This window comes from Podarcis vaucheri (genome assembly GCF_965113315.1).
Source record: "Podarcis vaucheri genome assembly, chromosome: 12".
NCBI lineage: Eukaryota > Metazoa > Chordata > Lepidosauria > Squamata > Lacertidae > Podarcis > Podarcis vaucheri.
In genome coordinates this window covers 48,439,330-48,465,441 of record NC_138750.1, presented here as the reverse complement: position 1 = coordinate 48,465,441, position 26,112 = coordinate 48,439,330, and the positions used below count along the sequence as shown (strand labels likewise).

Here is a 26,112-nt window from a genome sequence, read left to right as displayed (position 1 = left end):
TGGAAATTTATCTTTCTTTACTCTCTCTCCTGCAGGCTTGAACAATCAAAATTCCCCCCTTTTCTCCTGCTTCCAAAAGGGGTTTTGATGGTTATAACTGAAGGAAATTTAGTCCTTTATATGCGACTTTCCAGACTTTAGCTTGCAAATGTTTGCTTCAGTCTATTTACAAAAAAGGGGACGCGGGTGGCGCTGTGGGTAAAACCTCAGCGCCTAGGACTTGCCGATCGCATGGTCGGCGGTTCGAATCCCCACAGCAGGGTGAGCTCCCGTCTTTCGGTCCCAGCTCCTGCCCACCTAGCAGTTCGAAAGCACAATTAAGTGCAAGTAGATAAATAGGTACTGCTTTCTAGCGGGAAGGTAAACGGCGTTCTGTGTGCTGCTCTGGTGCTGGTTCGCCAGAGCAGCTTCGTCATGCTGGCCACGTGACCTGGAAGTGTCTCCGGACAGCGCTGGCTCCCGGCCTCTAGAGTGAGATGAGCGCACAACCCTAGAGTCTGTCAAGACTGGCCCGTACGGGCAGGGGTACCTTTACCTTTACCTTTTATTTACAAAAAGCGGACTTCCTGTTTAGAACCTTCCCGCTTTGGTGCCAAATTAAAATGTTTCTTAATCCAATTTTCCGTTTTACTCACGGGTACTTGTTTAGAGTCCAATTGTCCACAGGAAAAAGTCAGCGCTCTCCGGCAACGGCTGTGAGGCTTCACTCCGTAAAAGTAGCAGTCGATTCAAAACACCACGCCGCTCACCCCACATCGCTTCGGATCCCCGAAAAGGGGTTTCCCTGCAAGTAGGGGAGGCGCTCCTGGTGTCAGCCGAATCCCACGTTCCCAGGCTTCCTCCGCCTGGGATTTTTAAAGGGTCTTCACCTTCGCCGCGGCGGCAAGACCCGATTTTCACGGAGCGGGTTCCTCCTGGTCAGAGGAACTCCGCCATTGTCGATGGCGCTAACCCGGAAGTCTCCCCACCCTGGGACCTTACGGTGAAAAACAGGTAAGAAAATACAGTGGTACCTCGGTTTAAGAACAGTCCTGTTCATGAACGATTCAATTTATGAATGATGATGATGATGATTATACAGTGGTACCTTGGATTACGAACTGAATCCATTCCGGAAGTCTGTTCTTAAACCGAAACCGTTCTTAAATCGAGGTGCGCTTTCCCTAATGAGGCCTCTGGCCGCCGGTGCCCTTCCACCATTCGGATTCCCTTCTTAGACTGAGGTAAACTTCTCAAACCAGGACACTACTTCCAGTTTTGCAGAGTTCGTAAATTGAATCATTCGTAAACAGGACTGTTCTTAAACTGAGGTACCACTGTATTTTGTTACCTGCTTTTCACCATAAGGTCCCAGGGTGTGCCACAGCAATTCAAAATACAATATCAGAAAGGGTTTAAAACAAATTGCAGTCACAAAAATGGGGCAGGTCCATAGGCACGTCTATCTGTCTATCTCTCTACGGTGTCAAAGGTCGGGGGAATGCATCTTTAGCACATGAAATAGTGAAGATGGCAGATGCAGCTTTGTTGGGAAGGAATCCCACAACTTAAGAGCTGACACTGAAAATGCCCTCTCCCAGGACACCTTCCAAATTTCTGAGAGTGGGGAGCTACCAAGTGGCGAGCTACCATCTGTTCAACATAGCACCTGAGAGGGTCTGTAGGGAATGAACATCTCTTAGGCATCCAGGGCCCCCCAATATTTAGAGTATTAAACATGAATGTGACCACTGGAAACAGGGCCCAGAACTGAACAGGCGACCATTGCAGCTTATTTCAATGCAGGTCCTTCTTTGCGGAAGTACCATTAAGTCTATTCTGAGCCTTATTTCAAGGTGAAACCCTTTTTTTTCTTATTAGCTGGGTTTCTATTTCCGTCTGGCTTGAGCTCCCGTTGCTTGAATCTAAGTGCCTTCTATCTATCCTCCACATACGTATGCTGTTGCCAGAAAAAAGCTAAAATTCACAGAGCTGTCAAGACACCCATTAAAACAGGGAGATGCCAATAATCTGGCAGCAGCATTCGAGAATTAAATCCCTGAGGAATTTGCTCTCCTAATGAGAAGCAAGGGAGGAAAAGAGTGTGAAGACCGAGCTGCTTGGAAATGTGGAATAAAGCAAAAATATTATAAAGGGGAAAAGAAAGAGGAACCCTAGCCCCTCGGGGAGCTACAATTCCCAGAGTGGTTTAACAAGCCACCCCTCTTCACAGGTAGCTCTGGGAATTGTAGTTCTGTGAAGGGAATAAGGGCCTCCTAACAACTCTCAGCACCCTTAACAATTGACAGCTCCCAGAATTCTTTGGGGGAAGCCATGGCCTTTAAAGTGGAATTGAAGTGCTTTAAATATGTGGCGTGAATGGGGCCCTAGAAAGACAGAGTCCCAGGGGAGGGGCAGAGAGTACTATTTTCCTTCTTGGCAATGGGAAATATAGCACACAAGCTTATAGAATATGGAACAAAGGTCCAGTCTCTTTAAGGTAGAGGGACTCTCAGAGACTACGGAAGGAAGCTATGAGCCTCCAGAGATCACTGATGTGTCCTAGTCTAGTGTCTGACCCAGGGACCTGTGAGGGGACATAGGCAAGTCTCTCTGGAGAAATTTCAGAACTGTGCAATGATAGAATATCCACTCTCAGCCATTACAATATGATGCCCTCAGGAGTCTGCACAGTTATATCCTAATCAGACAGGAGACACTTACCCATGCAGAGCTGATTTTAAGGGGGTTCCAAAATATAAGGATTAGGAAAGGCAGGAGAAGAAATATGCTTAGCTAACAGGCTGTGTGGTGTTGGACAAAAGGTATTCCTAACCAGCAAATCCTCAAGATCAGACCGCTTGCATTTTAGGAACATGATAGACAGAACTTAATTAACTATATCCATGAGTCACAGAACAAAGGCAATGGATACATTTTTATTTGATTTTTTTTTAAAGCATAGACCTTATCTTTTGCTGCTTTATACCCAGTTCTAATTAAATGTGGATCTGTAATTTATTTATTTTTAAATACACCTGGAAAATCAGTGTGGTTTCTGGGTAATTAATCGACGTACTAAGGTCAATGTGTTTGAGCAGCAGTGGTTGTATTATTATGCAGATCTCTGTGATATATTTTTACTACAGTTCATGGAAATGCAAGCCTGGCAGATATCAAAAAGCCCCCATCAAGCCACAACAGCTTAGATGGCTTTAAAAATGGTTGTACAAAATCACAAGCCATTCCCCACCCCCCAGTTCTCCCTCATGTGGTGATAAACTGTCTCGGACCCTACTGTCAGCAAGTGAGGCCTTGGTGGTGGTGCTGCCACTGGGGCCTTGCCACTAGAGGGTCTGCAAGGCCTTCTTCAGTCTTTTGAGTCTATAGTCAACACTGCCTGCACATCATGGGCTTGTTCACATATTGTGCACCACCCAGGTACCATCCATCTCGACACAGGTATAAGTGTTTGTGTGAAAGGGTGTACACTTGTCATACAGTTCAACTATTTGTGTGCACAGGTACGGAGATCATATTCTCATAGAATATACAGTGGTATCTTCAGTTGCGGATGGGATCTGTTCCGGAGGTCCGGTCGGATCCTGAGGTTTCCGCAACCTGAGGACTGCTTCTGCGCATGTTCAGACTGCTTCTGTGCAGGCGCGCAAACCAAGACCTGGTAAAATACTTCCGGGTTTGCCACGCACGCATCCCAAAGTTTATGTAACCAGAGGGTTACGTAAACGAAGGTACAGCTGTAATATGTAAACAGCCATTGTATCACAACAACATGGACTAGGTATACCTGTGTGTATTGTCCCCCTGTCCCACCTAAATTGAGTTTTTAACCATGCTGAAATAGGCACCCAAACCCCCATTCTGTACTTGTCCTGTCCTCAGAGGGTTCACACAGAGTGGTTTATTTCCTTCAGTTCCGATTTTTCAACACAGTTTGGAGGTAATCAAGAGAGAATCTAGGGGGAGAGACACATTTTTGTGCTGCTGGACTTTAGAAAAGTATGCACTCAGCACTCATAGAACATCCTTCATCCCATCAGCATTTGATATCCCTTCAGTAATAATAAACACATTTACTGCTGTGTTGAACAGCTTTTTGCTGAGATAGTCAAACACGACTGTTACAGATGGGCTGACATCCAGGTTTCATTTTTGACACCTTCCTAACATCCCTCCCAAACACTCCCTCCCTTGCACTTATTCGTCCTTAGGAGCAAAGCATACATGATTTGGAGCTCTATCATCTGCAACTGTTGTTGTTTAATGAAAAAGCATCCAACAGACAGACTGCCATTTTGAGCAGAAGACCAGCCAATGGGAAGGAGATGCTCAAACCTCTTTCCTTACACCATCATCACCCTCAGAATCACCTGCAGTTAGGAACGGGGGAGAGATTATTTCCAGTTTCCATTTAAAGGTGAATCTACATGATTTCTGCTTTACATAACAGCATGTGAACCAAAAGAAAACCGTCCTTTGAAATTTGCACTTTTCTGAATTTTGCAATGCAGTTTTTCAGTCAAGTAATTTGTACAACAATGCAATTACCAGGATAAAGTGTGCATAAAAATGCATAAATTGCTGAAAATAACAGACATGAATGCATTATGTTAAGGGAAATTGCTTTGCAAAAATATGTCTATATTTTGGAAGATTGCAGTCAAACACATGTCTAATAGGAGAAATTCGCACTAAAATGCTGGTGAATTTTCATGGGACTACACACACACACACACAGATGTGGAGATCTAAATTTAAGGTTGGAAAAGAGAGAGAAACCAAAATGGACAGTTACTTTTCTTCCAATGGGAGAAAATGTACAGGTGTCAGTATCTTTCCCTCCGCTATGAAGAGAAAACTGCCTTTAGTCCTCTACTAAAGAGTGCAGGTGTCTGCGACTCGATTTTGTCCTTAAGACCAAGAGAAATCTACCGAGATCTGGGAAAGCAAAGTACATTATATGCAGCTGTGTCAAAAGGAACAGTGTTAGAATGAGAGAAGGAACATTAAAATGTTCTATTGGCACATATGCAAACAGATATGAAACATTTATTTCATTATAAATGCATCAAGGTGATTGTGACAAGTTTGTGTACATATTGATGATTGTGGAGGTATATTTATTTTTGTATATTTATTTTGGTCTTGTTTTTTTGTTTCAACTTTGCATAACCTTGGATACAACGGGGCAGGGGGGGGGGTTAAAAAGGAAATCTACGCACAAATTTACAGTGTGACCTAAACTCATATGCATGGAACAATAAGTACTCTTTCTTTCTTTCTTTCTTTCTTTCTTTCTTTCTTTCTTTCTTTCTTTCTTTGGATTATCTGTCAGTTCTTTCTTAAAGCATGTCATACAAGTGGAATCCCTGGCACACCCACTTCCTTATCCTCTCTCTGTGCTCCATGCAAGCCTGCAAACTCATGTATTGTTCTAGGAACTATAGTAGCAAGAAAAGGGAGATTTCCCAACTTCACAGAGCTTTACCATCTCCGAGGATCAATTTCTTATTGTGTGCAGAGGTACTGAGTCACAGACACATATTTTCTCCCGTCAGGACATCCTGAGGGTGCCCGATTCAGCGCTGCCATACAGCACTGCATCATGATCTTGCATGACACATTTGCTGTAGTAACAACCCCTGGAAACCCCACTGACCTTCCTCTGGCTTCCTGAAGCATTTCCCATGTGTTCTATTGTGTAACCTTTATGATAAGCACCTAACGTTAGAATTTTGAAGCCCCCGCCCTGTTGCATTTGAACAAACTTGCTTAAAAAGAAACCTGATGCAGATGGGTCATCCTAAAGAACCACAACGGCTGGTATAGCAGGATGCAGGGGAGGCGAGGGAGGGGCTGTAACAAAATGTGTATGTTTTGACTTGGAGTCTCATATTTGGACACGGGTGGTGCTGTGGGTTAAACCACAGAGCCTAGGACTTGCTGATCAGAAGGTCGGCGGTTCGAATCCCCACGACGGGATGAGTTCCTGTTGCTCAGTCCCTGCTCCTGCCAACCTAGCAGTTCGAAAGCACGTCAAAGTGAAGTAGATAAATAGGTACCGCTCCGGCGGGAAGGTAAATGGCGTTTCCGTGTGCTGCTCTGGTTCGCCAGAAGTGGCTTAGTCATGCTGGCCACATGACCCAGAAGCTGTACGCTGGCTCCCTCGGCCAATAAAGCGAGATGAGCGCCGCAACCCCAGAGTCGGTCACAACTGGACCTAATGGTCAGGGGTCCCTTTACCTTTACCTTTATTTGGAAACCTTTCTATTATGGGGAATCAGAAAGTCACATCTTTGCAAACATTTTGGCCAGTACTTTTTCCATACAGGACAACCAGTACCTCCAATGGTGCCTACAAGAAGACTCAGTAAATATATCCTCAATGTTCCACAATGCATGGAAGACTGTTTGATCTTCTATGGAATGCCCAACAGGGTGACTGAGAAAGTCAGGAGACCCTCTGACCTGGCCTTCAGGGTTGCACAGCAACATTAGAAAACCTGAGGTCCTGCAATATTGCTGCCCCCCCCAAAAAAAACCTCCCATCAGCCCCAGACAGAATATCAATGGTCAGGGATGATGTGATTTCAAGTCCAGAAATATCTCGAAGACCAGGTTCTGCACTTCCGCAGAAAGGTGGGTCTGAGGCTGCATTCACATGGCAGTTTATTCAATTTTCATGACTTTTCTCTAACTGTTAAGCTCTGCATTCTGTTTGCTCTTTTGCATGACGTACAAGTCAATTCCAGGACTTTACTGAAATATAGTGCGAGTTTAGTGCTGTCAGGGCTGCTACCCAGTCCCAGCTCACATAGGACCACGCTAGCCAGCTTTCACGTTATAAGAGTCTTTATTGGGTTACAGTTTCCATTTCCGAACTGCAATGTGCAGCCCTACGTCTTCTATGTCAGACCGGCGAAGACCCGTCTGAGTCTCCGCCTCTTGCACACCAGCTTAATACCCTAGCCTTGCTCCACCTCCTGCGCCTTTCCTTCCGTCTCTGGGTCCTTCTGCCCCCCGGGGTCTCCTCCCTCCTACTCTCTTCTGACGCTGACCCCCCGGACCCTTCCGCCTCCTTGCGGCGGGCTTTGGGACCTGGCTCACTCTCCGGGCTGCTTACTGCGCCAGCTTCCGCTGCATTTGAACTTGGCGAGCGCGCCCAACTCTCTACCTTCCTCTTGACCGTTTCCTCGCTCCCTGATGTGGGCGTGACTACTCCTGACTCATGCCCTCCCTCCTGCTGAAAGCCTCCGGACCCCGATGTCTGGTCCCCTTTCTCCCCGCTGCTCCCAGCTGGGCACGTTGGTCCCGATTTCCAGCTGCTGCTCTCTGATCCCTCTCTGGCCCCTTCTTCCTGGGGTGTCCCCCTGCTTTCCCCCCTTGCTCTGACCGCTGGCGCTCCCTTCTGGGAATCCTCGGACTCACTGGACAGGCTCGGGGATCTCGGGTCGTCATCCCCACTCATCCTTCCTTCGTATTCCTCCCCCTCGCTCTCTGTCTCCTCCCTTCTCTGCGTCTCTGCTCCTGAACCCCTGACAAGTGCTCAATCCGTCTTACGCGCTTTCAGGGGGAAACAAATCTGTTTGCAAATAAGGTGGAACTGCTAAGCATGGACTATATTCCACTTTAGTTCCAGAAGTGGCTTTTAGATTGTGCAAAAGCTCAAATACAATGTGGCAGTTAACAGCTAGGGAAGCGAGGTGAAAAGGGAATAAACTGTTATGTGGATGCAGCTTTAGTTGGAATGGGAAATCTGGGGGGTGGGGGGGTGTCTTGTGAAGAACACTCAGTATTTTAGCAATATTGATACTACAAGATTTGTGCCTCTTCTTTCCTCCTAGGAGCTGTGGGCAGCCTACAAAGTTCTTCTCTCCTGTTATTCCCACAAGAATCCTGTGAGGTAGGCAAGAGTGAGAGAAGGCAACTGCCACAAGGTCAGTCCCAGGGGGAGCAGGGATTTGAACACGGACCTCAGTCATAGTCGGGCACCATTTCCCACTGGCTCTCCCACAGTGCGAAAAATAATGTTTGCACAATTTATTCTATTGAAGAATTTGTCCATCTCAAGTATATACTAATAGGCCCTCTAGAACACAAACAAACACACACACCGCTGGCCTATCGCAAGACACTCCATTTTGCTAAATGTACGCATTTTACATTATTACTTGGGGTTCACGAGTGCCATGCTTTTACTTTCTATTGTGTTTGTTTAAGCTTTTCATTTTCATAGATAGAGTAAATGGCCTTGGGCAAAGCAGCTTTTAAATAAAGTCTGAGTCTTTCACTCTCCATTGAGTAAAACCTGAAAATACTTGTTGGAATGCGATCTCTTCCACAGCACAAAAATAGACTTGGATTTGTAACTCATTATGTGTTTAACTCCTAGTTGCTATCAAAATCTACCTGAGAGCTGGGTGTTCCCATGTCAGTGAGGCAAAAAAACAACAACAAAACACACACAGCGTGAATCATCTCAGCAATGCATTTCATTTACTTAAACCTTGAATATTTTCACTGACAAGAAAAAGCTGCCAACAAATTTCAACCGCTTACACTCCCAGATAAGTCACCACCCATGAAACTATTACCAGGCAATTTTTAACAATTAACTTCATGTCTCAGAGATAGTTTCCATGGAGAATCTTTGCTGATGGCTTCAATCAGTTAAGAATCCTCATCATTATGGAGCCACTTAATCAAATATATTTGCTAATGTGAAATTGCAGAATTGGCACTTTTGCAGGTGCCACGTAATACCCATTCCATATTTGTAAGAAATCAGTCATTTAGTGTGGCAGCTATCAATCAATCACCCACGCTTTGGAAGTTCCTGGTTATCAATGATATCAAGCAGGGGCTTTCATTATACTCTTTTCAACACCTGCTTAAAGCACTTTTGTGTAGGCAAGTCCACCCATATATGTCGAGTGCTGACATGTGTTTTAATCTGCCTTTTTGCTTGTCGTTAGAATCATAGAATCATATAGTTGGAAGGGACACCAAGGGTCATCTAGTCCAACCCCCTCCAATGCAGAAATTTCAACCAAAACATCCAAGACAGGTGACCATCCAAATTTGGCTTAAAAACCTCCAATGAAGGAGAGTCTACCACCTTCCGGTGAAGTCTGTTCCCCTGTCAAAAAGTTCTTACAAGGGTCTCAAATTTCAATGGGGCCCTGTGTTATGCCTTACTGAAATCAAGATATACTATGTCCACAGCATTCCCCTGATGCACCAAGTTTATAACTCCATCAAAAAAAGAAATGTGATTCATCTGGCATGATTTGTTTTTCAATTTGATATTAATTTATATACACACAAAAAATTGAAATAAATAGAGGGCTTTCTTACTGTTCATTTCATTGTGTTTTCTTTTCTTTTAGTAGACCACTTTGAGGTTTATTTGTTGCTTGTTTTCAATCAAGCGGTATAAAAATTTTGCGGAATAAAACAAATTGTGAATTTGACTGTTGCTGCAGTGACTAAAATTCCTTCCAAGCCCCATTAACCAGTGACAGACAGTGTCCACAGCAAAGATGTGTTACACCGAGCGAGGGTCGTAGTGGATCCTTTTAACTGGAGATGCCTGGGAATTTCTTCATGCAACACAAATCTTTTTCAAATAGTCCCACTTTATTTTGTTCCTGGGGATCCAGAATCAAATCAGTTTGCTGGGGTATACTCTCTCTTTCTCTTTACCGTTTCTGTATTGGGTTTTTGATCATTGGTCCTCTCACTTGCTTTATCCAACCAGGCTGTTACCCATGGTTGCTTGGTGCTGTAAGTTATGCAATCCCATAGAACTGGTCATTCCTTGCTCATGTAAGTTTCATGAACAAAGAAGAACGCCCTTGTGATGCATCGAGGAGGGTGTTTTCTTCTTCTTGTATCATAACGTTGGAACTTCTGCTAGTCAGTAGTCAGCAAGACAGACCAACTTATGGCCTGAATTGGAAAGAGTCTTTGTTCCATCTTTCTAATTCATATGTGCCTCTTGCTTTGGATAGGCAGAGCTACCTCCTCTGCTGAAATGAAAGGGAAAGACCTTGTGGCAATGGAAAATCCACAGAGCCATCAGAAATGCTACAGGGGGGCACTTATATGTGGAATGTCTGCAGGGTGTTCTCTGTGTTTTACTGAGCTGCTCATTCTCACTCTGAACTCTTCTCCATGACTCACATTTCACAGAAGGCAATTGGCAAACGCCTCATTGTTGTGGTTTATTTGCCGCACAAACAGTGCTGCAAAATGCACACACACACACACACACACACACACCCATCTGAAAATATCGCTTTCTGTCATGCACAAGCACAGCCTTCAATTTCTCCTGCCTACATGCCACCTTCCTTTCTTCGCAGTTTGCAAAAGAGCGCAGACAGACAATGCTGGGTATGTGTGCAATGTCACCCACTTATCCCTGCCAACGTAAGCACATAATGCAGAGTGCATCAGGCCAACTGAAGGGCAAGCATCATTTGGATACTTGTTGGAACAGGAGATGTGGCTTAGCTTGTTTTTCAGGGACTTAATCCTGATTCGATTTTATTCTTTGGTAGATTTACAAAACGAAAAACACACACGCCGATAAATAAATTTTAGAAAGGGGCAAGATTAGACATGGACAACCAAAGGGTTTCTTTTTTAAAAAATTGAGACTCCTTGTGCTCAACTCCGCTTACCCTTTTCCCCCTGCCCAGGACAGCTCTGCCCTTTGCCTGCACCTCAGAGCCGGTGTCAGGGGTGTACGAAGTGGCGGGGGTGGAGGGAGGGAGCCACCCCGGGTGCCATTCTGGGTGGCAAGATGGCCCCTGCCTCCCCCCAGCTGTAGAGCAGCCAAGGGCGCATGCAGTCCATATGGGCGCCGCTCGCATGGGGTCCATACGGGCTGCCGCTCTCTCACGCCGTCCATACGGGCATCCGTACGGGATGTCACACATGCGCACTTCGTACAGGATGCCACTCGCACAGCAGCCCGTACAGTCGCCATGCAAGCAGCAGCCCATACGGACGCCACATGTGAGCGGCAGCCCGTAGGGAGTGAGCATGTGCGGCAGCTTATATGGAATGTGCATGCATGGCAGCCCATACGGTCGCTGCGTGTGCACACTCAGTACAGGATGCCACACATGCGCAGTCTGTATGGATGTTGCGCTTGCGTCACTGGGCAGTTTGCCCCACCCCTCGGTATCCCTCCCCGGGTGCCAGAGAGGGTTCCTCCGACACTGGCCAGTGTGTCATGTGGGGCTGCGACTTGGTGGCAGCAGCCTCTGCTTATCCTCACCCACTTGCCAGTAGCTGCTATGAGCTGCCCAAGGAAAGTGATGGGCCATGCAGAGGCAACTGATGCTCTCTTGCAGCCACCACTGCTGCTGCCGCTACCCCTCAGAACAAGCATCAGCTCATCCTTTCCTTCAAGCTCGGGGATGGTATCGGTGGGGAAAATAGGGACATTCTGGGATCAGCAGTGGAGAAAGCTGCTCAGGAGCCAGGGGCACTGTGTTCAGGGGCAGTGCTAGCCGCCCATAGGGGCGGGGTGCACTGCAGGGCCTCTGGAGTCTGCCTGCCTCCTCCCACTCAGCTGCCCTACAGCTGGGGGGGAGGAGGCAGCAGGCAGCTTGGGCAGTGCGGAGCCTGCACGCATCCAAGCCACTGCGTCTCTCCCAGGAGAAACATGTGGCTCGGGTGTGCTGCAAGCCCTGCAGTGAGTGCCACCCGGAATTTTGTCACCCCCCTCAGTGGTGACCCCCGGGGCAGACCTCACCCAACGCACCCCACTTCCTCTGCCCCTGTCTGGGATCAAATCAGAAGCGGGGATGGCTTTTTTAAAAATTCCAAGACTGTCCCTGGAAAATAGAGGTGCTTGGAGGGTATGAGATTGATGAATTCTTATTTATTATGGGAAATGAAAGGAGCAGTTTCCATTATAAAACTTGTTTCAAGTTTTACTTCTTCTATAGTAGATTATAGTATCCCTGCCACAAACTATTGTTATAGCACCACAAGCAATATCTTTTCATGCCATATGCATATGTGCTCCCATGGCCACTGTTTATCAAGGAGACTTTGGGGTCTTCCTGGCTATCTCAGTGATGCGGTTGGCCCCTTGTGTGTGTGGCAGCTGTAAGGAAGGCAAATTCCATGCTAGGGGTCATTAGGAAAGCAATTGAAAACAAAATTGCCAATGTAATTATACAAATCGATGGTGCGACTGCATTTCGAATACTGTGTACAGTTCTAGTTTCCTCTCAGAAAAGATATTGTAGAGCTGGAAAAGTCTCAGGAACGGCTCAGAAATTATCAGTCTTTCAGCATTTGGGACTTTTTAGTTCTGAGAAAAGGCAAGTAAAATGTGACATGACAGAACTTTATAAAATTATGCATGGCATGGAGAAAGGGGTTTCTCTTTTCCTCTCTCATGACACTAGAAATTGTGGGCCAAAACGCAGAGGCCTGGTAGGTCTGTTTATAGACCATTAGGCCAGAAGTTCCTCACCACTGGAGTCCAGCCAAAGGGTTAAATCTCTGAGTTAAATGTAGATATTCTGTCTGCAGTGTGCACACATGTGGAATTCCGTCCCCGCAAAGGTGCATCTGGTTTCTTCACTATGCAGCTTTCAGTGAATGCTGACAATGAGGCAGCTAGACTGGTGACTGGGAGTGGCTGCTGAGACCATATAACACCGGTCCTGAAAGACCTACATTGACTCCCAGTACGTTTCCGAGCACAATTCAAAGTGTTGGTGCTGACCTTTAAAGCCCTAAATGGCTTCAACCCAGGATACCTGAAGGAGAGTCTCCACCCCCATTGTCCACTGAGGTCCAGCTCTGAGGGCCTTCTGGTGGTTCCCTCCCTGCGAGAAGTGAGGTTGCAGCGAACCCAGCAGAGGGCCTACTCAGTAGTGGCACCTGCCCTGTGAAACACCCTCCCATCAGATGACAAGAAAATAAACAGCTATCCAACTTTTAGAAGACATCTGAAGGCAGCCCTGTTTAGGGAAGTTTTTAATGTCTGGTGTTTCATCGTGCTTTTAATATTCTGTTGGGAGCACAAACAAACAAACAATTATACCATTCACACTGGCCTTGGACCTGAGATGTCCTGGCCCACCCTATTCCTGTGACTGCAATCTGTTTTAACTGTTATTAATTCTGAATTTTAAATTGTAACCCATTCTGGGACCTGCTGGTGAAAGGCGGGCGAAAGGCTAGTACTAAATTCAATTAATTAAAAATAGACACACATGGACATTAAGACACCATGTAGGAAGCTGGCGTCCTTTCCTTTGAACTGTTAAGTCTGAGGATGAGATCTGGCAATAAGACAAAGATGTCCTTCTGCAATGTCTTCAGCCAAACCTACCTCACACATGGATTAAATGAGGAAGGTGAGAACCATGTATGCCTCCGTGAGCTCCTTGGAGGAAAAGATGGAATATAAATGAAATAAATAGAGAGAGCTGATCCTTAGAAATTCAGCAGCAGAGGTTAATGCAGATCTTAATTGGAAAGTTGGAGAGCTTCTTCACTTATACAGGTCGCATAATTCACTGGGCTGTTTGAGTCTCCTCCCCTGGTTCCATCTGCTTATTGCTTTGCTCAGTGGCTGCCAACGAATTCTCAATGACCTTTTCCAGCTTCCCGGACAACAATGATCTGCCATTTGGAGACGTTTGCCGGCCTCTGTAGTTAAACTCCCAAGGATGGTTTGGTCCAGATGTTAAAATCTGAGTCACAGCATATTAAGTCTCTTATAGCCCTTATCTGAAATGGCCAATTTCAGTGCGAAACACAAACTAATAAGGGGGGGGGTCTCTTTCCTATCCAATGCAAACTTTAATAGGCTCTTGGTTAGAGTTGAATGACCTGCCTTTAAAATTGCCGGCATGAACAGCCATAATTTACTTACAAGGTGGACAAAATATTCAGAGACTTCCCTGTTTCCCCACTTAGCCAGCCAGAGATGCAGTGATGACCACCAATTAATTAGAGCACTTCTAATAAAGAATGGATCCCATTTCTCTGATGAAATTATGTCAAGAAGGGTGCAACTTTAAACATTTGTTAGGGAGTTTTAAAAAACACAGGGTCCCCCACCCCCAAGGTTGTAGCCAAGTGCCTCAGGTGTTTATCAGGCAGCAGGAATGCACAGAAGTAAACATCACTGAATTCAATAGCCTAGTTTAGACTGGCAGAAGTTTTAGGAAGGTGCAATTTAGGGCTTAGTAATATATTAGGAGGGTGCAATTTAGGGCTTAGTAGTTTATTTGCCTTCTTCGTGACTGTTCCATTATTTGCCAATCTAATACCCCCCCATATATAAATTGCTCTCTTATATTTCATTTGTGCATTTTAAAAAAATCTTATTTAAAAAATGGATTAAATAACAAGGAAGGAGATTCTGCCTGGACACTGAGGTCCAGCGCCAAGGCCCTTCTGGCAGTTCCCTCACTGCGAGAAGCAAAGCTACCGGGAACCAGGCAGAGGGCCTTCTCGGTAGCGGCGCCCGCCCTGTGGAACGCCCTCCCGTCAGATGTCAAAGAGATAAACAACTACCTGACATTTAGAAGATATCTGAAGTCAGCCCTGTTTAGGGAAGCTTTTAATTTGTGACATTTTAATGTATTTTTAATCTTTGTAGGAAGCCACCCAGAGTGGCTGGGGAAACCCAGCCAGATGGGCGGGGTACAAATAATAAATTATCACAGTGGTACCTCAGGTTACAGACGCTTCAGGTTACAGACGCTTCAGGTTACAGACTCCACTAACCCTGAAATAGTACCTCAGGTTAAGAACTTTGCTTCAGGATGAGAATAGAAATCGTGCGGTGGCGGTGGGAGGCCCTATTGGCTAAAGTGGTACCTCAGGTTAAGAACATTTTCAGGTTAAGAACGGACCTCCAGAACGAATTAAGTTCTTAACCCGAGGTACCACTGTATTATTATTATTATTATTATTATTATTATTATTATTATTATTCTGACTAAGCATTAGGAAGAACTTTCTGACAGGAAGAGCTGTTCAACAGCAAAACAGACTACCTTGGACTCTCCTTTACTGGAGGTTTTCAAAAAGAGGTTCTCTACAATTCTATGGTTCTAGATATCAGTTATTGCATATATTAGTTATATCCTATTTGAAGTGAAATGCTTGAACAATATGACATTGCTCCTTATATAAGGAGATTGCATGACTGCAAAGTGTGACCATTGCTTCTTGTGATCCCTTGTGAGCCCTATGCTTCCACTGAGCACAATGCTTTATAGAACCTTATTGGCTCTTTTAGCTGCTGTGTCACACTTGCTTGATGAATACTGACAGCACAGGCTCAGTTGTGGGACATCAACTCAGATTATGCTTTATTATTAATTACAGATAGAGAGTTTCAGGGTAAGGGTGCCCTGCTTTTAACAGCAATGACATAAAGCCCTCTTTAGGTGCCAAAATTATTATCATTATGAGCAGTGAAAAATTCATATTATGTGCCCAGGGCCTGCCCAAAGTTTTTTTTGGCACCTGATGGGAATGACAAAATGATGCCCCTATCCCTGCCAGGAAGAAAGGATGGGTGAAGATCTATTCCAGGAATAAGGAGGAAATAAAGATCCACATCAGGATCTGCTGCCCCTGTAGATCCTGCCACCTGAGGCGGTCACCTCACCTTACCTCCTGGCTGGGCCAGCCCTGAATTAATATGGTCCAAGTAGGGATGGGAAAGATATTTGATTCAGTTAAAGGCAAAGCAACCTAATTTGTGCTATCCAAAACAGTACATGAACTGAAACACAGCCATCCTTGGGAATTCTCACTTCTCTGAGTTCTTCAGTGCAGTTCTCCAGCCAAGTGACGTATACAAGTGCGCATGAGAGCCAGTGTGGTGTAGTGGTTAAGAGCAGTAGACTCATAATCTGGGGAACCGGGTTCACGTCTCTGCTCCTCCACATGCAGCTGCTGGGTGACCTTAGGCTAGTCACAATTCTCTGAAGTCTCTCAGCCTCACTCACCTGTTGTGAGGGAGGAAAGGAAAGGAGAATGTTAGCCGCTTTGAGACTTCTTTGGGTAGTGATAAAGCGGGATATCAAATCCAAACTCTTCTTCTCCTCTTCATATACTAAGGTAGGGGGTGTGCATGTAAGTGCACATATTACTAAAAAGATATAATATATGCACGATATCAGGAGAAATTGCTTTGCAGAAATGTGTCCATTAGGCAAAATTGCATACAAAAATGTGTATGTGAAGAGACGTTTGCTCTAAAATGCATACTGATGTAGACATGTGGAGAATGAAATTTAAGAGTGAAAAAAAAAATGAGAAATGGGGAGAAACTGAAACTGACAGATGCCTCCATTCATAGTCCCAGGATATGAAGGCACTTGAGGCCACAACATTGGCAAAGCTAAATGTCAAGTCTGGTCAAGGCCTGAATTGGTAATCTGGTCAAGGCCTGAATTGGTAATCACTGTGGGAACCTTTTTGCATGCCTCCCATGTTTTCCATAATGGCATCAGTGCAAGAAAGCAAATCATCTGCAAACTTCCTAAACGTCACAGTAGGCAAGTATGCATCCAAGGAAATTCGTCTCCCTTGTCCTCACATATGTCCTGTGATCCATCATTCCCTTCTCCCCCTACCAATGTCCTCTAATTCAGTTATTACAGGGCTCAGCATGTCCATGAGGTCATAAAGATTCTCCAGAGAATGCATTCTGAATTTTAAAATTCTTTTCAAAAGGAAACATATGCGGCAGAGATCAAAGTACACATTAAACACAAGGTCATGTCGCCAGGCCCCTGCTTCGTATGCACTGTAACAATTCTGGCATGCTTTGCATTCCTGTCTACTCAGTCCTTCCATTCAAGGCCCACATGCACGCACAAAGGCAGAATTCCTCCCTCCTCTGTTGTTTCTGCAGTGATGTCCATAAATAATCTCTTAACAAATAATGACGGGATGCAATCTTGTTCTTATATTACCAAGGTTTATAGGCCAAGGTGCCTCTCCTTCCGTTGTTGCCATCGTCAGAAACCACCAAAACAAATTCCATAGCAGAATGGAGACAAGTTGTTTTCACCGGGCCTGCAACCATATTAATAAAAATTGTTGTAGCTGCAGTTGTATTGAACCATACTGCTTTTGTATTGGAGGCAGTATGTCTCTGAACAGCAGGCACTGAGAACCAGAGGTACAGAGGTTACAGAAGGACTCAGGTTGTTCTTTCAGCTTTCCCTTGGCATCTGGTTGAGAACTGTAAGAACAGAACACTGGCTCTTATTTTCAAATAGAGTTACAATTCTCATAGTGATCTAATCCCTCTCCCCAGGGAATTCTGGGAATTATAGCTCACTGGGGGGAGTAGGGGTCTCCTAACAACTCTCAGCACTCTTAATAAACAACATCTCCCAGGATTCTTTGTGGGAAGCCATGATTGTTTAAAGTGGTATGATACTGCTTTAAATATATAGTGCAGAAGCTGCTCCAGTACTGGAAGCAGCTCCCCAGCAGTCTAAAGGCTGCATCTTCCCAATGCACACCTACAGAAAAATGTTCCGTAATTTTAGTCAGGTATCTTACCAGTCATGAAACCAGGATGCATTGCAGATCGTAAGCAGCATTGCTTGAAATACTTCCACTGGCATTTTAAATCTCTTTCCTCTCCCATGCTGTGAACATAGCCGAATTGCCAGGCAAATTTCTGGACTTCTGAGACATTGAGCACTCCCAGTTGATTCATCCTGATTTGTCTGCAGGGCGATAAGACAATATCAGCTACGTAATGGACATTCATTCTGATTTGTTGGTGGGGAGGCTAGATGACGTTACATCAAAGCAAGCATCACCCAACACTCCCCCCCCCTGCTTTCCCCTGTCACTTTTGTAACTGTAAGAAGACCAAACTTTTTGAGATGTGGGTCTCTTGATCAGGACCCCCCCCCCCAAATCAAATGCAATTGCACAACCTGGATTTGCTGGTATGTGATTGAATCCCACCTAAAAATATTGACAGTCACCTACTGACATCCAAGAGATCCACAACTCTTTCATGCTTGTAAAAAATAAAACAAAACTGTGTGCACTATACAAAAGAAACAAAAAAAACCCCCAAAGATATTCATAAAAGGCACTGTAAAAACAATGACTTTTATGTTGCACCAATTGGGTGTTCTTTATATTTGTTTTTGGGACTGTCATGATTTTAAAGATTTTTACACAACCACAAAGAAAAGACTCTGAATGGTGGGAAAGATTTAGTGCTTTAATCTTGAAGACGAATAAAGCTGGGAACAGATTTTTTCAAAGGCACTATGGTGTGCACTACTATTTAGTTTTTGAAAGAGCGAGGTCTGGATCCTTAGGAGAAAGTAGAAACAGTCATATACATGCATGCATATTACATGCCCATCTGTCAGTTTTAGGTTTCAGATACATCCATATAATGTATTTAATCCATATAGTATATTTAAAGCATTCTTTTGCCACTTTAACACTCATGGTTTCCCCCAAGGAATTGTGGGAAGTGTAATTTGTTAAGGGTGCTGAGAATTATAGATCTGTGAGGCATCTCTCAGGAGCCTTAACAAATTACACTTCCCATAATTCCTTGGGGGGAAGACATGCTTGTTGAAATGGCATAAGGGTGCATTGAATGTATGGTATGGATGTGACTTAATTGGCTCCTTAGCTCAAGGATCTTAACCAGGGATGGAGAACCTTGTTGAACTCTATGAATTCCCATTGGCCCCTGCCAGAAAAACAAGTGCTCATGAATGATGGGTGTTGTAGTCCAGCAATACAGTGGTACCTTGGTTTAAGAACAGCTTAGTTTATGAACAACTTGGATTAAAAATGCTGCAAACCCGGAAGTAGGTGTTTCGGTTTGTGAACTTTGCCTTGGAAGCAGAACATGTTCCGCTTCCTGTTGAGTGAGTTCCAATTGTTCCATTCCCCACTGCTATGGGAAAGCACACCTTGGTTTAAGAACGCTTTGGTTTAAGAACGGACTTCCGGAACGGATTAAGTTCATAAACCAAGGTACCACTGTATTTGGAAGAGAGCACCTGCCAATTTCCACCTCATTCCATTTCACACCATGCTTGGAATGTTTAAGTTTGGAATGATCTTTGCATTCAGGTTGTCTGTGTTGATCCAAAGGCCTTCTGGGAGTATTTTCTTTATGGGTGGAGAGAAAAGGGACCCGGCTGGTTTAATAAAGCGGAAGGCATTGCTCATGGAGGCAGGGAACTTCTTATCTGTGCCTTTTGTTTCATTCCTTTTCCCACCTTTGCCCTCTCCCCACCCACATCCTTGCCATTCATATCATGATCTAGTAGCTAATAATGATCATTATTATTACAAGTACAACCAAATATTGACTATAGCTAAGGCGGTATCAAGATTTATTGACTAAGGAGTCGGTATTTGCTGTGGGCGAACCATAAATCTTGTTAGTCACCAAGTAAGGGGAAAAGTGAACAGATGCCATGTTTCGCTCTGTACAAGCTGTCAGCTTTGGTCAACAGAAGTCCTGCTCCGCCACTGACCTCACATGTGTCCTTCACCATGTCATCGAGCCCCGTGCCCTAAATCATAAAAGTGGCATTGATTATACTTGCTTTTCGAAGAGGAGAGTGTTGAGGAACTTCTGCATAAACAGAAGCAAGAAAATAGGGTATGATCCTTAGCCAAAAAGCAATGCCATTAACCAATCATTTCTGTGCGCAGAACAAGTTACTGGTTGTTCCTGCCTCCTCTCCTCGTTGAGACCTGGCACCACCCACAAATCAGTTTTTTAACCTTATTGTCTGTTAGATTAGGTGTAATTACTAAAGAAGGTAAAAAGCACAACACAGCAGTTTTGCCCTGGGTTGAACCCTTGTGAGGAATGACTGGTAAAATAGGAAGTGAGTTAAGAATGCTTGTGGATCCGTCAAGCATCATAAATACATTTTTATTTATTGCATTTATAATCCAACTTTTCTCCCCTCCATTGAACTCAAGGTGGTATACATGATTTCCTCACTCCTCCATTTAAACCCCACAACAACTCTGTGAGGTAAGTTAGAGAGAGATATAGTGATTGGCCGAGGGTCACGCAGTGAGCTTCATAGTTGAGTGGGGATTTGAACCCTGGTCTTCTAGGTCCTAGTTCAACACTTTAACCACTATACCAAACTGGGTCTCGTCGGAAAAGACCTGCTGTATCAGGCTAGTGACCCATCTAGAATTCCATCTTGCTCTTGAAGGGATCGTCTGAGTAAGAAGTCGGAAATGTGCCAGATTTCAAAACTCGGAGAACTCTATTAGTTGCAGGACTTTGCAAGCAACTGAGCTTAGGACTTGGCTGTGGACAGTCCCACAGCAAGGACTTTGAAGCAAAGAACCATCTCTGGGCTCAAAGAGAGAAGGCTACTTGTAACATCTGTACATAGTGTTGGCCTAGGAAAAACAACTCGGCTAAATGGCCATTTTCTGTGGTGAGCTTAACCACATGACTGAGCTTTTGCAGTGCATACACCCAACAACTCCAGCGCACTCTTCCTCCAATTTTCTTCTTCCCGTGCAGAATTTCATGTGTAAGTCTACTTTGCTGGGTTAGGCTACAGAAACAGTGGGAAAGAGCAAAAATGCAGTGGTCCTGTCTCCCAAACCGGCTGCCAAGAGGGAGCCTCTGAGCAAGGTGATATCTAGCTTTATTTCTGCCACATTGGAAACAAGTCTGATGATTTTAAATGGAAAATGAAATATGGCAGTGATTATTGATATTTTATGCCACTGTCCAAATTGTGCTCAAGGAAGAAGCCCCCTTTGCTTCCTGCTCCAGGCAGCTGTGTGAACACCTTGACAACATACACACAACAGCAACAAAAGTTCAATTTCTCTGCATAGATGGACAGTGGCTTGTTTTCAACATAGTCCTATTATTTTATCATTATTAATTAAATTTGAATGCAGTACTGCCCTTCATCTGAAGATCACAGGGAGCTTCACAACAAAGTCCTAGTCAGAGCAGATCCATTGAAATGGCCACACCTAAGTTTGTCATGTTCATGAACTGGGTCAGCCTGATGCTGGCTGGTTGAGGAAGGCTGGTCTAAAGCATTAAAAGCACATGTAAGAGAATGAACTTGAATTTGAACTAGAAATCATTCAAAGTTCTACCCACTTACTTCACGTTCAGTTCACTCTGGAATTATGGGAACTACTTTCAGGTGTAGTTCTGAGATCTTTTGAACTACTTCACTGAACTTTGTTCAGCTGAAGTACTTCGCTCCAAGCACTGTTGTTTGCACAGACATAGGTTTGGGCTCAACAACCTGTGACCCAACCTGTGGTGAACACCCACTAGATGTGGCCCGGATGGTGTTCTTTTATAGCCTCTCTGCTGTTTGTGCAATCTTATTTGGCGGGGTTTTTCCTTGGCTCACTGAGGTGGCATTGGGAAGGGTCCCAGAATTGTTCTGGCCTGACTTAGGCACTTCTTCCCTCATACCCTGTTAATCTCAGCTTCCACTCACTCCTTGTGTACATCCTACCCTTCCTGACAGATCTTTCAACAGGCTTCTGCAAACACAACAGCCTCTTTGGAAGAAGCCTCTCATTGTTAGGCCTGGACCGCTGTTGTTTTAAAAGCATTTTGTAGGCAATTAAGAGCTGCACTTCAGCAGGCACTTAAAATGGAGCATTAGGAGATTGACGAGATCAAATCGAGAAGGAAAAGCGCACGCTGCAGTCTCTAATTAAAATCAATACAGGAGTATTGCAAGAACTGTGTGTGGAGGGTTTTCTGTTACCTTACAATAAAGATGCTGGGTTCTGTCTCTGAAAAAGATGCTTTAAAGGAAGGTTAATTATTTCCTCATTTCTATAGGACTTTTTCAAGCGTACTAAATTCTTTACAATTATTGCACTCACCCTGAAAACACTGCTAAGAGATTTAGCACTGTAAGCCTCCAAATATTTAACTGGAAGTATATCCTGATGAGTTCAATGGGGCTTAGGGTTCCTGCTTGCTCTGCACCCAGTGTGCTTCCACTGCTAGTTTTTGAAGCGGCATTCACACAACATTATCCATGACCCACATCGATCCTGTTGTTTCTTGACAAACACAGCTGTTTGATTCATCCCTCTGTGGCGTTTGCCTCCTAGGATGGGTCATAAGGAAAGGGTTAAAATGGGTGTGATGTGATTGGCCAGTGAGAATGCAAGGGGGGAATAAAAGTTAGAGTGGGAGGTTTTGAATGTCAGTTGAGTTGAGGTTTGGGAGTTGAGGTTTAGGTGTGGGTTGGTAGAGTTGTATTGTGAGAGAGTGAGAGGAATTGTTAGGTGGAGTCAGATAGACAGTGGGAATAAACAGTTTGGAGTTGTTAGGAACTAAGAATAAGAAACTGACAAGAGAAAAATTAACTTGTTCCTGCATTTAAAAATAAACTTGATTATTTCTTTATGCTAACAACTGACTGGACTCCATGTGTCCCTGTGAGATATGGGGTGGTGGCAGCGGAAAAAGCAATCGCAGTGGCGGCACAGGGTCAATAGACCGTCAAACGTCCGGGGGCCCTGTGTGTGATCGGCACACCCTCCCCACCTCAAACCAGCTTCAAAAACTAGAAAACTAAAGCCGTATTCACTTTCTGCTGCTGACTGGTGTGAACCTGCGAGACAGCCACCACACATGTGCATGAGCCCTCATGTCCAGATAACAGCTTCACGAATAGGAGTTGTGTTTGTGTGTGTAAAGGGGGAACTGAATAGGTCATGCGCCTCAAGTGCACGCATCCATACTACGTCTCCGATTTGAACAGCGTCACAAATGTGCCTTGAAACAGCAGGGGGGAATGACTGTATTTTAAGCTGCTAATGCGCACACAGACTTATTTCTGCGTAGACTTGCATAGCGTTGTGCCATTGCTGACCTATACAGCCCCTTTCCTCCATCGCTGATTTACCCACAGCTGACCCCCGCACCTTGGAGAAGCAGGGCTTCTTGAACCCTGGCACATCTTTCCTCCTGAAATTAATGACTGACAGTAAACCCCCAGCACACGCAAAATTGCTTGCAGTGTAAAAGCCGCGTTCATTTTCTGAGCTGTGACGGGCGAGAATCCTTCCTCCCCCCGATCCCTCTGCTTACCTCAGACTGGCTCAGAAATGAGCTGAGTGATTCCCTGACTCCAAAAGAAACAGGGAAACAGACTGACTCATTTCTGAACCAAGACAAATCTCACCCCATCCCATGATTTCTCACAGACAGAGAGGCATGGAAAGCATGATGTCAATAGGGTTAGCAAGCCAGCAGTATGTTACTGGTCTGATCGCCAAGTAACTGGTAATGGAGATTGCAAAGTCAGTTCAATCAAGACCCGATATTGCCCTCACCATAGCCTTTCACATTGTGCCTGGCTACACCTGGAGATGTACAGTCATATCTCAGGTTACAGATGCTTCAGGTTGCACATTTTCAGGTTATGGATGTGCCGAAACCTGGAAGTATCAGAATGGGTTGCTTCCGGGTTTCAGCACTTGCACATGCATAGAAGCACTAAATTGTGCTTTGTGCATTCGCAGAAGTGCCAAATCGCAACCCACGCATGTGCAGATGCGGCACTGTGGTTTGTGGATGCTGTGGGTTGCGAACATGCCTCCCACACGGATCATGTTCTCAACCCAAGCATCCACTGTATAAGGTGTTAGAGGAGGAGTACTACCTCTGCTGGGGGACACATCATGTTTGTCCACCTTTAATCCTCACCCTGCACTCAGCTCTCACCACTACCTCCTAGAAGCTGTCAGTATAGCTGTCAGTATGCAGTAGCGGCCACACCCCAGGAAACAGCTTCAACTGGCTGGCTAAACCAGGCAAGGGTAACCAATGGGTCTCAAACCCTTCGTGAGTTAGGGACTTCCCCTGAATGTGAAGACAGACTTCGGCAGATTGAGTGGATAAGACAAATAGTGGGTCCAGCAATCAGGTAGGCAGTTTCTGCATGTGCCATAGAGAGAAATAAGGGGGAAGTTAGCCCATCTAGGGCTAACTCTGATCCTAAACCTCCTCTGCCTTGTGAGATATTTTCGGAAGAAGAAAAGGCCAAGGAGAAAACCCTGCAAAGATCTGGAGTGGAGTCCCTAAACAGTTGGAAGATTCCTTGTACACCTCCTTTTGGCAACTCCTGCAACCCAGCTGGTGCCAAAAAAAGCTGATCTACTTTCCTATGGACCACATCAACAAGATCTTGTGTTTTTATCACACCTTTGGACTTAGAAAGGTATTCAAAGTTCTACACACACACACACACACACACACACACACACACACACACCCTTTATCCTCACAACAAACAATGAGTTGGATTAGGCCCCAGGTGTTGCAAGGATTTGAAGATATAGGCTCTCCAGGATGTCTGTCAACAGTCACTGCAACAGGGGTAGAGAGCCTGTGACTTCCAGAAGTGTTTTGACTGCATCTCCCATCAGCCCCAGTCAGCATGGCCAGTGGTCAGGGGAGATGGGTATTGGAGCCCATAAGATGTCTGGAAGGCCGCAGATTAGACACCATTTTACTCACTAAAGGATGCTCCCCTGTGGCTGTGTACCATTTTAAGCCAAATCACAGGAGATCCAATGCAGTTAAGTATCATCTCACAGAGGTCACTCTGATGTTTTTTGTTGATGTGCACAAACATATTTACAAACTCAAAGCAAAGCTTACAGCTTGCTTTCTCCCTGTCCTCTCATTTTTTATTGCACCACATAATAATCATTTAACTCTAATCTTTCTAATAGGCTCCAAACATCCTGCTCTCTCTCTCTCTCTCTCTCTCTCTCTCTCTCTTTCTCTCTCTCTCTCTCTCCCTGGGAACAGAAATGGCCGGTAGGGTTTTTGTAGGACAATGTGTTGTTGTTGTTCTTTTATTGGTTGAGAAGGAAACTGGAATGAGCGCCAGCCTTTTATGTTAATGGAGTTGTTACATTAAGCAAAGAGGTCTGAGATGCACCCTGTGCCTTTTTTTATGTCCTCACCTTTTGGACCTCACAAAGCGCAGGAGCAACATTCCACTTTTGGAACCATAAAATTCTAATTTCTTAACCAGTGACTTCCACAATTGACTGTAGTTGGCTGGAACCAGACATGCACCACAGTGAAATGAAAATGGGATGACAGATTCTGGAGGTCATTGAATGGACTGTACCATTTCAGAGTCAAGCTGGGTGGGGGGTCACCTTTTTTTAAGGCTGCCCTCTGTGTGTGTGTGTGTGTGTGTTTATGTTAATAATACACACATACACAACTTCCTGCAAGTAGACTATAGCAAGGAAAGGGTATAATTGTCAGAAATATTTAGTTCATCCATTTGTGTGTGTGTTTCTGCTAATAATACTGTCTTTACACTATGCATCCATTTACAAGTTATTAGTAATCATTAATTACACATAACAAAGCCAGAATTGTTGAACATATAAAGCCCTTTTCAGACACTTAATTGCCCTTAATAAAGAAGAAGAAATGTACATGTTCTAACATTTCCCTGGCTTGTGGTTTGCATCTCTTATTTTGTGGGATCAGCATGAACAATTTGAGTAAGTGGCTACCCAGGTTAGTCGCACACATTTATCTAAAGAATCGTTAAGTCAGTTTTGTCTAGGACAACACCACAGGTATGTTCTCCATTTCAAAGGTCGTCATCTCCAAATCCTAACAGCCGTTGACAGTGGGAGGCTGAGCATATTCAAGCCGATAATTTCTCAAAGATGGTTTAGGGAAAGGACTTCCTGATTCATTCATAAACATATCAATGTTTGCTGAAGCCATGTTATCTAAGTCAAGGATTTGGGTCGCGTCTTTAAGAGGGTGATTAAGAAAGACAAACGGATCCCGTGGAGACAGTGGTCTCCCACAGCTTCTGAATTAGTCTCTGCAAAAGACAGATTTGTCTGGCTGTGGTGACTGACACCAGGGGGTTAAGCTTTGAAAAGTCACCATTGGGTGAAAATTCATTTCATAGCATTCATTCTGAGCATTCAAATCTCTTCACCTAGCAATCTTTGATGGCCCTTTGTAACAGCCTTCCCAGAAAGGTCAATCTTGTTACATATTCTTCAATTCTCTGA

General features: G+C 44.6%; 1 protein-coding gene across 1 annotated transcript in view; it reads right to left on the bottom strand.

Annotated features, from left to right (window-relative positions):
* Positions 1-650: 650 nt before the first annotated feature.
* Positions 651-26,112, bottom strand: part of LOC309515026 (tigger transposable element-derived protein 1-like) — a 409,488-nt gene continuing 384,026 nt past the window's right edge. Inside the window, exon 2 of the mRNA XM_082192617.1 lies at positions 651-784. Within this exon, the coding sequence (XP_082048743.1) occupies positions 729-784 (56 nt within the window). The 3' untranslated portion in view covers positions 651-728. The remainder of the gene's footprint in view (positions 785-26,112) is intronic.